Source organism: Scyliorhinus canicula, chromosome 16 (assembly GCF_902713615.1).
Source record: "Scyliorhinus canicula chromosome 16, sScyCan1.1, whole genome shotgun sequence".
Lineage (NCBI taxonomy): Eukaryota > Metazoa > Chordata > Chondrichthyes > Carcharhiniformes > Scyliorhinidae > Scyliorhinus > Scyliorhinus canicula.
This window is the reverse complement of record NC_052161.1, coordinates 101,696,651-101,711,333: the sequence shown is the minus strand read 5'-3', so window position 1 is coordinate 101,711,333 and position 14,683 is coordinate 101,696,651. Positions and strand designations below refer to the sequence as shown.

The following is a 14,683-nucleotide window of genomic DNA, read 5'->3' as shown; positions in this document are numbered from 1 at the left end:
ATTCCTTTACTTGTCTTTCAAAAGAAAATAACTAGAAATACAAGGAAGCTAAAGCTTTCCAAAATTGTTTTGATTTTGGTGCTCTATTTTCAAACCTACATGAAATAATAGAAGTGCATTTTTTCCCAACTAAAAAGATCACATTAAAAGCTACAATATTTGCCACTTAGGAATGAATTGTTTCCTTCCTATGTTTTTCTTTCTTCTGGTACAAAGAGATATGGAGGCAAAAAAAAAATTCATGTCCTTTTTCAAAATGTCAACTAGCAAATGGAAGTGACCAATGGAGTGTTCTAGTTAGGGCTGTAAACAGAAAATTCTTGAATTATGCACACATTTTCCAGACGCTACCCTATTCCTTCACTGTGGCAAAATAAGAAAAATCCTTTTAAATGAATTCAGAGCAACTATTGACAAGGTTGCCCATCACATTTTGCAATAGAATCACCTGGACTGAGAAAGCAACTTCTGTGCAGCTTTTCTAAACTAAATCTCACCCAGCCTACAGACAAAACCAAATGTCATCAAGGAAAACAACAGAGGGTGATTTCCGATGGCAGCCATGGAGTGAGCAGTCACTTATTTGATGGCTCCCGCTCGTGGTGGACTTTTGGGACCTTTTCCCCCGACTTATGGGGGATCTGATCGGAAAAATTGGAGACTGGTGAGGTAGAGAGGAGGAATCCCCCACCGGTTTATGGAGTTGTGGACCAGAAGTGGTCTGCAAAAAAGAGATTGTTGGGCAAAGAAGAGAGTGGAGTCTTCAGAACAGGAAGACATGGTGGAGGCTCAGGAGCTGGGATTGCCGGCCCAGTGGTCAACAGAACAGCTGGTGAAATTCCTTCAGGAGAGCTTCGCCAAGGAAAGACAGAAATACCTGGAGCCAATTAAGACGGGAATTGATCGGGTGGAGCAAAGATTGGAAGCCCAGGGACTGGCGATCCAGAAGGTGGAAGAGAAGGTGGCTGAGCACCAGGACCAGCTAACCATGATGGCGGCAGAGATGGATCTGGAGAACAGGTCGCGCAGACAGAATTTGAGGATTGTTGATCTCCCAGAGAGAATAGAGGGATGGGACACAGGGGCATACGTGGCGCGAATGTTCGAAAAGCTGCGGGGCAAAGGTGTGTTTGCTCAATCCTTGGAAGTGGACAGGGCGCACAGAGTGCTTGCGAGGAAGCTGCAGATGACTGAGCCTCCGAGGGCGATGGTAGTATGAATGCACCGGTTCCTGAATAAGGAACGGATCTTGAAGTGGGCCAGGCAGATGAGGAGCTGGAAATGGGAGAATAACGAGCTGCGCATTGACCAGGACTTGGGTGTGGAGCTGGCCAAAAGAAGGGTGAGCTTTAATAAAGTTAAATTGGCCCTCTTAAAGAAGGAGGTCAGTGAAGTTCGGCATGCTGTGCCCAGCTCGTTTGTGAGTCACTTACGAGGGTCAAGAACTTTATTTTGGATCACCGATGGAGCGGTGAACTTTGTTAAGGATAGGGGCCGGCAGGTGATGGAGGACATTGAACTATGGGGGTGAGTAATTCTGTACGAATGCTGCTAAATTTATTTTCTTTATGGGCTGTGTATGTACTGTTTTTGTACCAATTTTGTGAACAGTTGCTCAGTTTTGTATGCGGGCTAACTGATGGGTGGAATTTTCTTCTTTGTGTTTGTTAGGGATTGTTATGTTTTGTATATGTATGTTTGAGCGGGGGGGGTGGGGGGGAGGAAGATCAGTGGGGAGTAGGATGCTTGGTGCCATGGGCGGGGGCTACCAGGCTAGCTGGGCGGGCTAGCTCATGGAAGCGCAGTGGGGGGTGAGCAGGTGACTAGTTGGATATGGGGGATTGAGATTGTTGTTTTGTTAGTGGTGGGGGGAGAGGGAAATTGTTCTGCTGACAAGGGAGGGACTGGCGCTGGAAGACAAATTGGAGGTGGAGGATGGTGGGCGCTCGAGGGCGGACTAGAGGAGGCGCGAGCTGGAGGCTGACCCAAGAAGGGTGATGATTGATCGGCAAGAAGGGGGCGGGTGCAGGGTGCTCCCCGATCAGGCTGATCACATGGAATGTGAGAGGGCTGAATGGGCTGGTCAAGAGGACTCGCGTATTTGCGCATTTGAGGAGGTTGAAGGTGGACGTGACAATGTTACAAGAGACGCACCTGAGGGTAGTGGACCAGATTAAGCTGAGGAAGGGGTGGGTTGGGCAGGTATTCCACTCGGGGTTAGACTCTAAAACTAGGGGGGTTGCGATTTAGATTAATAAGCGGGTGTCATCTGAGGTAGGAAATATAATGGCGGACTGAGGGAGTAGATATATCATGGTGAGTGGGAAGCTGGAGGGGATGCCAGTGGTACTAGTGAATATTCACGCACTAAATTGGGATGACGCGGAATTTATGAGGTGGGTGTTAGGGAAGATTCCGGACCTGGACTCGCACAAGCTGATCATGGGGGGGAACTTCAATACGGTCATAGATCCGAGGTTGGATTGGTTGAGTCTAAAGACAGGGAGGGTGCCAGCCGCAGTGAAGGATCTAAAGGGGTTTATGGAACAGATGGGGGGGGGGGGGGGGGGGGGGTGGACCCGTGGGGTTTTGGACAGCCAAGAGCGAAGGTGTTTTCTTTTTTTTCCCACATACACTCCTGGATTGACTTTTTCATTTTGAACATGGCTTTACTGGCGGGAGTGGTGGATACCGAGTATTCACCGATAGTTGTGTTGGATCATGCCCCTCACTGGGTGGATTTACGGGTGAGTAAGGAAGGGGGTCAGCGCCCGCAATGGAGATTGGATGTAGGACTGTTAGCAGATGAGGAGGTGTGCGGGCGGGTGAGGGAGGCCATTCAGGTCTATTTGGAGATAAATTACACAAAGGAAGTTTCGGCAGCAATGGTATGGGATGCACTTAAGGCAGTGGTCAGGGGGGAGCTAATTTCGATACGGGCTCATAGGGAGAATGTGGAGCGGGTAGAGATGGATATGCTGGTAATGGAAAAACTCCAAGCGGACAGAAGGTACTCCGAAGCCGCGGAGGCGGGATTGTTGAAGGAGTGGCAGAGGCTGCAGATGGAGTTTGGTCTGCTATCCACAGGGAAGATGGTGGGGCAGTTGAGGAAGGCAAGGGGGACAATATATGAGTATGGGAAGAAGGCCAGTAGGATGCTCGCACATCAGCCCAGGAAAAGGGAGGCGGCCAGGGAGATGAAAGAGTGGAGGATAGAGGGGGGATCATGATCTTGGACCCAGTGGGGGTGAATGGGGTGTTCAAGGAGTTTTATAGTCGGCTGTATGAGTCAGAACCCCCAGCTGGGGTGGCGGGGATGAGTTTTTGGAAGGGTTGGAGTTTCCGAAGATGGCGGAAGGGTCAGTGGAGAGCTTGAGAGCCCCGATCGGGATTGCAGAAGTAATAGAGGGATTGGCGGCCAGTCAGGCAAGGCCCCGGGACTGGATGGCTATCCTGTGGAATTTTACAAGATGTTTTCTGGGATGCTGGGCCCGCTGCTGGTGTGAGGGCCTTTAATGAGCCACGGGAGCGAGGCGTTCTTCCCCCAACAAGGTTTCGATTTTATTGATCCTGAAGCGGGAGAAGGACCGAGAGCAATGTGGGTCATACAGGCCAATCTCCCTACTGAATGTCGATGCCAAATTATTGGCCAAAATTTTGGCCTCAAGGATAGAGCACTGCATTCAGGGGGTGATAGAGGAAGACCAGACAGGGTTTGTTAAAGGCAGGAAGCTAACGGCCAACATTAAGAAGGCTCCTAAATGTGATCATGATGCCCTCCGAGGGGAGGGAGGCGGAGGTAGTGGTCGCTATGGACGTGGAAAAGGCCTTCGACTATGTGGAATGGAATTATCTGTGGGAGGTTCTGGAACGGTTTGGGTTTGGGCAGGGCTTTATTGACTGGGTTCGGTTGCTGTACCAGGCACCAGTGGCGAGTATGCGGATGAACCGGGTGCGTTCGGACTACTTTAGACTACACTGGGGGACAAGGCAAGGATGTCCTCTCTCCCCACTGTTTGCATAGGCTATAGAGCCATTGGCAATGGCACTGAGAGCTTCAAAGGATTGGAAGGGGCTAGTCCGAGGGGGGTGCTGGAACACAGGGTCTCATTATATGCTGCCCCGTTAGGGAGGGATGGGGGAGATTATGCGGATCTTAGGGGAATTTGGCCGGTTCTCGGGGTACAAATTGAACATGGGCAAAAGTGAGGTTTTTGTGATCCAGGCGAGAGGGCAGAAGAGGAGACTGGGGAAGCTGCCGTTTAAAGTTGTGGGTGGGAGATTTGTTACTTGGGTAGTCAGGTGGCACGGGGATGGGAGCAGCTACATAAATTAAATTTGACCCGGTCAGTTGAACAAATGAAAGAGGAATTTCGAAAGTGGGACATGTTCCTGTTGTCACCAGCGGGGAGAGTACAGACTATAAAGATGTCATAGACTTGAGAAAATTAAGTTCGCCCCGAGAGGAACAACATTAGGGTTCGTTCGGAGGAGGCAGCCGTTTATCGACTTCTTCTGAGAAAACTAAACTGTCAGCAGATTCAGTAAGGGGGGGGGTGGCCAGGGGGAGATAGGGGGAAGTTTGGCTATTTTGTGTTTAGAGTAGGCAGGAACAGTGCGAGATGGAGGGATGGGTTATGCACTGAACTATGTTTACATTTGTATTTGTATAATTTATTGTTATAAAAGTAAAAATGCCTTAATAAAATGTTTTTTTTTAAAAGGAAAACAACAGAGATTACAGACGAGCCGCAGAGATAGTTCTTTCAGTTATGTAGACTAGGCCACAGATTGAAATAAGGTGTTCCAGCAAGATATGAACATCTTTTCCCGGAAAATTGACTGCACGTAGTATCACATAATGGAAAACCACTGGAGAAAACTAAAGAAAGTTGAACAAGTCTCTAGACAGGGACAAATCATGGTTTAAACAAAGGATGCAGAACATAATTGTGTCTGTACTTTCAAAAGAAGCTTTATTGAACAGTATGGCCTGTCAAAGTAGAAGGAGACTCCACTGATGTTGCAAGGAGATAACGGAGAGAAAAAAGAGAGAGAGAAGAGAGAAAGAAAGAAAGAGAGAGAGAGAATATTATCAGCAGGAAAATAATTTATTACTAATAACCTTTATTGTCACAAGTAGGCTTACATTAACACTGCAATTAAATTACTATGAAAAGCCTTTAGTCGCCATATTCCAGGGCCCTTTCAGATGGAGAATTCAGAATGTCCAAACTACCTAGCAGCATGTCTTTCAGAACTTGTGGGAGGAAACCCGGAGGAAATCCACACAGGAATAGGGAGAACATGCAGACTCCACACAGTCTGTGACCCAAGTCAGGAATTGAACCAGGGACCTGGAGCTGTGAAGCAACAGTGCTCACCCCTGTGCTACCGTGCCGCCACGGAAGCTGGAAATTCCGATGACTATATGACCACAGTTTACAGCACATTTGAGCTAGATATTGGTGAGGTATTTACCTGCTGGAAAAGGTAACATATTTTAACATTCTAATACTTTATATCAGTGAAAATTGGGAATAATTTAAAGTCCTGGACAACAAAGGTGCGAGGAAAATACGCACTAGTGAGTTATGGATAACTAGGGACAGGCATCAACTGTCTACGTTTTGTAGGTGTTCAGATTTCCCAAATGGTCGGGTATGTAGTATTCTATGTATCAGGGTCATCTGCAAGAAACAAATGCAGCCAGATGCATGCTTGACTTGGGGTGGACTTCCCAATCAATGAAGCGCTGGCCTTCAGAATGGGACATGTTGGACCACTGGAGCACCCACCAAGAGAAAAACAACAATTAGTGAAACAATCTGGGTCCAAAGCAAAGCAATGACAGCAGAACAAAACGGCTACCTCAGAACGAGGTGTGCAATCAGATGGAGGAAATAGAGACAGAAACTCATAAGCATTAGTGCACACCCGGAGCCACAGTCTGATGCCAATTCCCTATCCAAGCTTGTTGTCCAATGTAAGATAGTGGGGCAGTGTGTCATTATCATCAAGGACAACTGAAGCTGAATTGACTGATGACAGCATTTCTATACAGGTCTCTGCCAGATAAACCTGTATGATCAGCACACAAGAGCCTTCATCAATGGCCCATATGCAAAATACACTAAATAAAGAAGGCTTGGCACATTGAAGGTTGGCTGTAGTCCATAATTTGCCTCTTTTATCTTTTATAATATAAAATATATTTGTTTGGCATTACAGAACCAAAGTATTGCTGAGAAAAGACATGCTGTTGAAGCTTTTCACCTTGCACTCATCAGGACATATGAAAGACTGTCAAGTTTTAAAGGAAACAACAATTTATGCTTTGAGAAAAGGAGTGCTGATTGATTAGCAATTCAGCAATGATTTGTTGAGCTGTTCCACTGCAAATGCATCAGGGAATTATTGTCCCTCATGCTTCTGTTTATCTAATTAAATGGTGCAATGTCTCAACATATTCCTTTTGCATACGAATATATGTACTTCTAGAATCTTATCTGAGCTACATTGCAATCCTGGTTGATAATCGTTGGTTATGTTAATGTTATTCTTTGTACACTCAGGATTGTTCAGGGAGTGCAGCCCAATCACAGAATTTCATCTAGAATTTCATCTAACATTAGACATTGCGTTCTGAGTTTTTCAAGCACGGGTTGGTGTGTGCTGTCGATTGAGAACAGCTGAATTGACATGCAGTTTGATACCATCCACAGTCGTTAGGACATATGGGGCGAAATTCTCCCATCGAGAGACTGAGTGCCGACGCCGGAGTGAAAACCGGAGTGTTTCACTCAGTCGTCGGAGGCTGCTCCTCGCCCCCTATTCTCCCACCCCCAGGGGGCTAGGAACAGCGCGCATCAATTACGCGCGCCGGGCCTTGGCGCCGCGTCAAATCGGCGCCGCATAAATTACGCGGCCGGCGGCGCGTACATGACGTCACCCGCGCATGCGCATGTTGGCTGACGCACCGATCGCAGGCCAGACCCCTACCGGCGGGGGGGCCGGTGCTGGATCCCCCTCCCTCCCCCACAGGCTGCCCCCCCCCCCCCCCCCCCCAGCGTTCCTGCGCTGTTCACGCCAGCAGCGACCAGGTGTGGTTGGCGCCGGCATGAACTCGTCGGATTGGGCAGGCCGCTCGGTCCTTCCGGGCCGGAGAATCGCCGCTCGACCGTTAGAAACGGCGAGCGGCGATTCTCCGAGCGGCCTGTCGTGAAACGCGGCACGCCGTTTTGGGGGGATGGGAGAATCGCGTGCGGGTGCCAGGGCGGCGTGGCGCGAATCGCCCGGCACTCCCGCGATCCTCCCTCCCGGCGTGGGGGTCGGAGAATTGCACCCATGTTCTACATACCTGGCATCGCACCCAGAATTAAATTCATATACCGCATTACTCATTTGTGTGCTAGGCTAAATCTCTTTTTGACTTGATTGTAGCATTCTGTTAGTGGAAAGCTCCATTCCTGTTGCCGCTGCAAAGTAGTAGCGTGAAACAGCTAGCATCGCCTGTTGTTCAAATTGTGTAGTGTCACTATATCATGGAAATCTATATGTGTTTTGAATTTGTATTCGTTAAACTTATGGACTTGGTAACACTCGCAGCTGAATTCAGCTTTAAGGATGCTATGTATGCCCAAATAGACGGTGTTGCCCTTCTAAGACCAGCTGTCACTCACTTTTGTCCGTTTCCAGAACAAATGACCCATACCCTCCTTCCACCCCTTGTATATTTCTGATTATGTAGATGGCATGTTCGCCATATTTGAATCTGCAGTGACATGCAAGCATCTCCTGACATTCGTTAATGCGCTCCATCCCGCACTCAAATTTGCCTTTGAAATGGAGCAGTCTAATGAGCCACCTTTTCCTTGACTTGCTGATTGAGAAATCTGTGTTGAGTTCTCATCTACTGTCTACCTCAATCCATTGGTCAATATACACTTTGGGATTCCTACAGGTCCTTGCACCACAAAATTAGACTTGCCAGCAATCTCATAAATGGGGCCCAAGCAATGTGTTCACTTACTTATCCGTCGGACCAGGCTTTGCTGAAATTCTAATGCAATTATTGTAAAACTACAAATAGTAATCCAAAGTACTGACCTTTTAACATTTTGATTTTTAGCTGCATCTGAGGCAAGCTTCTGCTTGTTGTACAAGTGGAGAATTCCAAACCCACATGAGAGGATTTGTTTATTACCTTCACGCTTCTTCGCAATCGCTACCACCTCCACAATGATTGCAACATGACTGCAGTTGAGGGATGTATGGAAGTAAACTGCCTGGAAAAGATCACAAAAGGAGAAAACATTATGTTTAAACCTCGCCTTTCTTCCTCTTTAACATTCTTCATTAATAACTGCTCCAGACCCATTTTAAGAAAATTATAGCTCCTGCCATGATTACTTTATGAACCTATATAATACAACTTCCAGTTTTCTTTCAGAACGTAGCAATTTAATACAGATATGCAATGCATTATTCATATACTAATTTTTCTCATTTAGATTAATTTGAATATCTGGATCAGTGTTGGCAGTGCTGAGGAATGGAACAATTCTCACAGTTGTCCAAAGATCATCGCTACCCTGATCATGTGAAGCTTTCCAAGGTGAAATTCCACCCATTCTGCTCCAACAATTTGCTTTATATCTAATTGCAAAAAATAATTCCTTATTAAACCAATGTGCCACTTCAGTATCCCACATTCACCATTCATGCATTTTTTGTATGATATTGGGCCATTTCATGGCATGGGTTCATAAGCATAGGAGGTAGTTCAGACCCAAGCTCATTTCATTTAGGGACTTGTATACCATCAGTTTTCATTGAATTCAAATCCAGTTGGTGCAAGCCAAAAGGCATATACCAAACATCATGTGATAAACTTGTGTTACTTTATAACTTGACCCTGATCAAAACAAGAGATATTGAGCAGGATTCTCTGATCCTGAGGCTAAGTGTTGACGCCGTTGTAAACGCCATCACGTTTCCCGACAGCATCAAAATGGCCTCAGGAGCAGCAATTCTGACCCCTACAGGGGGCCAGCAGGGCACTGGAGCGACCCATGCCGCTCCAGCTGCCGATCCCGGCGTCAGATGGGCACCACGGGCCTGCGCATGCGCAGTGGGACTGGCGCGATTACCGTGTCTCCCTTCTCCGCGCCGGCCTCGACCCAACATGGCGTAGGGCTACAGGGGCTGGTGGGGAGCAAATGAGGCCCCCAGCCCGAGAGGCCGGCCCGCCGATCAGTGGGCTCCGATCGCAGGCCAGGCCACAGCGGAGGCCCCCCCAGGGTCGGACCCCTTCTCCCCCCCACCAGGCCTCCCCGGATCAATCCACGGCGAGGTCCGGCCGGATAAGACCAGGTTAGAACGGCCAGTGAGACTCAGGTTTTTTTGTACGGCCACTCGGCCCATCCCGGGCGGAGAATTGCCGGGGGGAGCCCGTACAGCAGCCCCCAACCGGCGCCGCGCCAACCGCGCCGGCGCCAATGGCGCCGATTTTCCGCACTCCGGAGAATCGCATCCCGGCGTCGGGGCGGCGTGGCGCGATTCGCACCTGTCGCAGCGATTCTCCGGCCCGGCCCCGGGGTGAGAGAATCCCACCCATTGTGTATCATAGAGTTCCCTAGACCCTGACACACCATTAGTGTTTGTTCTGAGCTGGAAGGGAGGTGTGCACAGTTTTTTCTAGCCCTGCTACTCCACAGATCGCACCATAAGTCCAACTGTTTAATTCACTAATCAAAATGGCCAATTGTTCACCTTTGCTGCTGCTAGGCCCAAAATTAAGGAGACTTCAACCAGACCTCTTTCACTAAATACAGAATAATTGATTTAAGTTACAAATCTGGTGAACATATAATTTGTAATCTGGAAATGTAACAATTTACACCTTTTAAAACCCCAAACACATGTGCACACACATACACAAAATAAAGGACAAGACAAATAAGGAGTGGGATTCTCCGCCGGCGTGATTCTCGATGTGCCAGCGCCCGGGGGTTTCCCGACGGCGTGAGGCTGCCCACAATGGGAAACCCCATTGACCGGCTGCCGGCCGGTTGGGGCAGAAATGTGGCGCGGTGGGGCGGAGAACCTGTCCAAGGTCTCTGCAGAGACTGGTCTAAGGAAACATCTTTTGCAAAAGGATAAATTTCAAAAAGGTCTTGACGCTGTTGATTTGGTGTTCCTGCAAGACCTTTCCAATGGATCTTCGGTGAAACACCATCTTCATTAACTCTTGCTTGTCGCAACTTTGCAGGCTTTCAAATAGAGACAAGTGATATACTGAGATGCCCATCAGGCAAAAGGTGAACGCCCACTATGGACTGCAGACAATACAGAGAGAGCGAGAGACAGAGGAGCAAGCTTCCTTCACAATATGTTCGTTAGACACACATGGAGTTTTTAAAAAAAAGTTCAGACAGAGCTTCTCCCAGGCCATGTGTTTTTCAACCAATCAGCAGGAGCAACAGCCTCACAAGAGCAACTTTTTATTTCAACTCAAGTAAACAAAATAATTCTAATTTCCCGGGTGTCTTGATGGTTATTTAGCTGAAGTCATGTGATTTCTTGGGAAAAACAGCTTGCTCAGAGACTAAAGTGAACTAACCTTTTAAAAGCAAACTCAAGAGAGTGTCCAAATAATTCAATGTCCTTCCCATTTTTGAAAAAGCATACAGCTCTGGGCGATATGGCCCCATAACAGGTAGCAGGGCCATCAGATTTCAACCAGAATTCTACCAACAGCATTATAATCATTCAGCTACTCATTTATCTCACGTTGTTATCTCATGGGATCCTGCTGTATAAATATCGACTGTAGTGTTTCCCTAAATTGCAACTGTGACCATACTTCCTTCAAGGTTATGAAGGAAGCCGTTTAAATGCATTGCCCCCATTAAATCAACATACACAGATTACAGAAGCCAGATGAAATGGGAGTTAAAATTAAAGCAGCACAGTTATTAACCTTTTAACATCCTGTGGTCACTTTAATATTGCTGTTTTCTTGGGCAGTTGCTGCGACTGCTTGACAAAGGTCAATTGCGGCCCCCTGATGTACTAAATGTTAAATGGTGAACTGGGGAAGTATACTGACATTCAACTCAGCAAAATTTGACTGGCACAATGCAGAGGCCTTTACTGCAGAAGATGAAAAGTTAGGAGTCCTCATCCGGGTCCGACAAGGCAGGTTTGGACTGCTGCCATCCAAGGCTCTTAATCTTGATCCAGCAGTGGAACAGGTGCACATTAAGACAGATCAAAATAGCTTTCTTATTGGTTCATTCCCTCACCGAGGAGCAAAGAAATTGAAGCAAATCTCTAAAATGCTACTTAAAGCCGCACTGCTTTAACATTAAAGAGGTTACATGCATTAGATATTGCAACAATTCATTTACCCTATATTGACCAAGATCAGTAATAGCATGCTGGGATAACGAAGTGGAGTGCTTCATGAATAATTTAGCAGCCAGTGGGTTGTCTAGACTAGAGTATCAGAGTAGCTATTGCATGGCAACAAATTCCACATCATTTACTTTTCAGTCCTCATGAAGTGAAGCATCCAGCCACACAGCATTTTCCATCTGGTCGTCAAGCAATTTCCTTCAGCCAAAAAGGCAGATTGACCTTACCCCAGAGACAATTCTCTTCATGGTAAGTCAGCAGAAAGCACAATTCAAATAATATGAGCTAGGTCAGAATTTCTACTTTTTTGAATTCAATAAAACACAGTTCCCCATCAAACAGCCCAACTAAGAGCTTGTTAATTCCACAACAATGACGATCAATGGACAGGAATTCTCAGGACCAAGCTTAAATGAAGCTGTTGGGAAGTAGCTACACTCATTTCATTAAATAGTGTTGAAGTGTTGGCTAGTATAGACTTGAGAGATGAACAGACACTTCCAACACTGATGAAGGTTCAACTCAATTTTATTAACTTCTTCTAACTAACACACGATGACTCTGGGTCTTAATGATGCTAACTTAAACTAGAGACCTAAGCCTTGTCCGAACCAGTTGATTCTCTCAGCACGTGTTATGAGTCTGTGCTGGGCTGGATGAGTCCTTGTTACACTGAGAGGCAGCACCCAGAATGAGCGGGAACCGTGGTGCCATTTGCCTTTATAGTGTGTGTATTCTAACTGGTGATTGGCTGCGGTGTTTGTACATGTTGATCGGTCCCTGTGTGTATCCATTAGTGTGTGTCTGCACCATGATATACTGGTGTATATTATGACATCTCCCCTTTTATAAAAGAATGTTGATATAGGTATGTAATAATAAATAGTGTGGGTGTGTGGAGAATGTACCTAGCTACGTGTGAGGTGCGAAGACATATGTACAAAGCTATATACAGGGAACAAGACTATTTACAGAGGAAGGTGCCTGGTGCAGATGACTACCATGAACTGGAACAACCAACAAATCTATTTACAAATCGCTGAATAACGAATGCAACAATAAAGGATATAGGAAAAAAAAATTTCAGAGAGTCCACATGTGTACAGAGTTCATAAGTTCAGTCTCTGAGGTGGGCGACGAACTCTGGTTGACCGCCTCAAGGGTGGGGCAATGGCTGGCGCCTCAGGGGCCGGGAGGGCTGCAGCACTGTCAGGGGCAGGCAGAGTGACCGGAAGCGCCACACAGTCCACGGCGGGATCAGTAGAAGAACTGGTCGGAGGATCCCATGACGACCCTGGAACCAGGCGCAGAGTCGCCTGTTGCGGCGCCGAATGGATCCATCCGGTAAGCGGACCAGGAAGGAGCGATGGGCCACCTGCCTTAGAACGGCAGCAGGCGCAGGCCAGCCACCATCCGGGAGGTGGATGCGAACTGTGTCGCGTGGATGGATGTCGGGAAGGTCAGCAGCCCGTGAGGCGTAGGAAGTTTTCTGCTGCAGTTGAGACATGTGCATGCGGTGGAGCACAGGGACATAATCGAGGTTGGGAGCGAGAATTGATGGCACTGTCGTTCTGAGGGTGCGGTTCATTAGCAGCTGAGCAGGCGACAGGCCGGTGGAGAGTGGGGCAGAGCGATAGGCCAGCATAGCAAGATGAAAATCTGAGCCAGCGTCAGCGGCCTTGCTGAGGAGCTACTTAACGATGTGGACCCCCTTTTCCACCTTCCCATTGGATTGGGGGTATAGGGGACTGGACGTAACATGCTCGAAGTTGTAGTGCCGGGCGAAGCCGGCCCATTCCTGGCTCGCGAAACAGGGGCCATTGTCTGACATGACCGTCAGCGGAATGCCATGTCGGGAAAATGTCTCCTTACAAGCCCTGATCACAGCCGAGGATGTGAGGTTGTGCAGCCTGATGACCTCCGGGTAACTGAAGAAGTAGTCGATGATGATGACGTAGTCCCTGCCCAATGCATGGAACAAGTTGATGCCCACTTTGGTCCAAGGTGATGTGACGAGCTCATGGGGCATCAGGGTCTCCCGTGGTTGGGCGGGCTGAAAACGCTGGCAGGTAGAGCAGTTGAGCACCACATTGGCGATGTCATCATTAATGCCCGGCCAGTAGACAGCTTCTCTGGCCCTGCGGCGGCATTTCTCGATTCCTAAATGGCCTTCATGGAGTTGCTCCAACATTAACTGGCACATGCTTTGTGGGACGACGATGTGATCCAATTTCAGGAGCACCGATTCGACAACCGGCAGGTCATCGCAGACGTTGTAAAATTGCGGGCATTGACCCTTGAGCCACCCGTCTGACATTAGGCGCATCACCCGCTGCAGAAGTGGATCTGCCGCTGTCTCGCAGCGAATTTGCATCAGTCGTGCATCCGTAGCTGGCAAATGGGAGGCTGCAAACTGAAAGTGAGCGTCTATTTGGCAAATGAAGCCGTCATGATCACACGGAGTTGTGATCGACCTTGAGAGGGCATCGGCAACAGCAAGGTCCTTGCCAGGGGTATAGATCAGTTGAAAGTCGTACCTGCGCAGCTTGAGTAGGATACGCTGGAGGCGAGGCGTCATATCATTCAAGTCCTTTTTTGATAATATTTACAAGGGGGCGGTGGTCGGTTAAAACCGTGAACTGCGGAAGTCCATAGACGTAATCGTGGAACTTCACGACTCCAGTGGGAAGGCCGAGACACTCTTTCTCAATTTGCGCATAGTGCTGCTCTGTGGGAGTCATCGCCCGCGACGCATACGCAACGGGGGCCCATGACGAGGCCTCGTCTCGTTGCAAGAGCACGGCACCAATCCCCGACTGACTTGCATCAGTAGAGATTTTGGTCTCTTTGATCGGGTCAAAAAAGGTCAATACTGGGGTTGTGGAAAGTTTGGCATTCAGCTCCTGCCATTCACGCACGTGAGCAGCGAGCCATCGGAAATCTGTGATTTTGCGAATCAGGTCTCTGATGGCCGTGGTGTGTGAGGCGAGATGCGGGATGAACGTCCCGAGGAAATTCACCATACCCAGGAACCGGAGGACCGCTTTCTTATCCTCGGGCGTCTTCATGGACGTGATTGCTGCAATCTTGTCCTCATCCGGACGCACCCCCTGGTGGGAGATGTGGTCCCCCAGAAACTTGATACTCGACTGGCCGAAGGAGCATTTGGCCCTATTGAGGCGGAGGCCGTGTTCGTGGATGCGCCTGAAAACACGCTGAAGGTGGGCAATGTGTTCCTGCGGGGTGGTTGACCAGATAATAA

At 48.2% G+C, this 14,683-nt stretch overlaps 1 protein-coding gene across 6 annotated transcripts in view; it reads right to left on the bottom strand.

Moving 5' to 3' along the window:
* nphp4 (nephronophthisis 4) overlaps nucleotides 1-14,683 on the bottom strand; it is a 591,121-nt gene that overhangs the window by 468,108 nt on the left and 108,330 nt on the right. For all 6 annotated transcript variants that reach the window (XM_038821764.1, XM_038821765.1, XM_038821766.1 and 3 more), the window contains exon 3: nucleotides 8,110-8,288. In XM_038821764.1, the coding sequence (XP_038677692.1) occupies nucleotides 8,110-8,288 (179 nt within the window). The remainder of the gene's footprint in view (nucleotides 1-8,109; nucleotides 8,289-14,683) is intronic.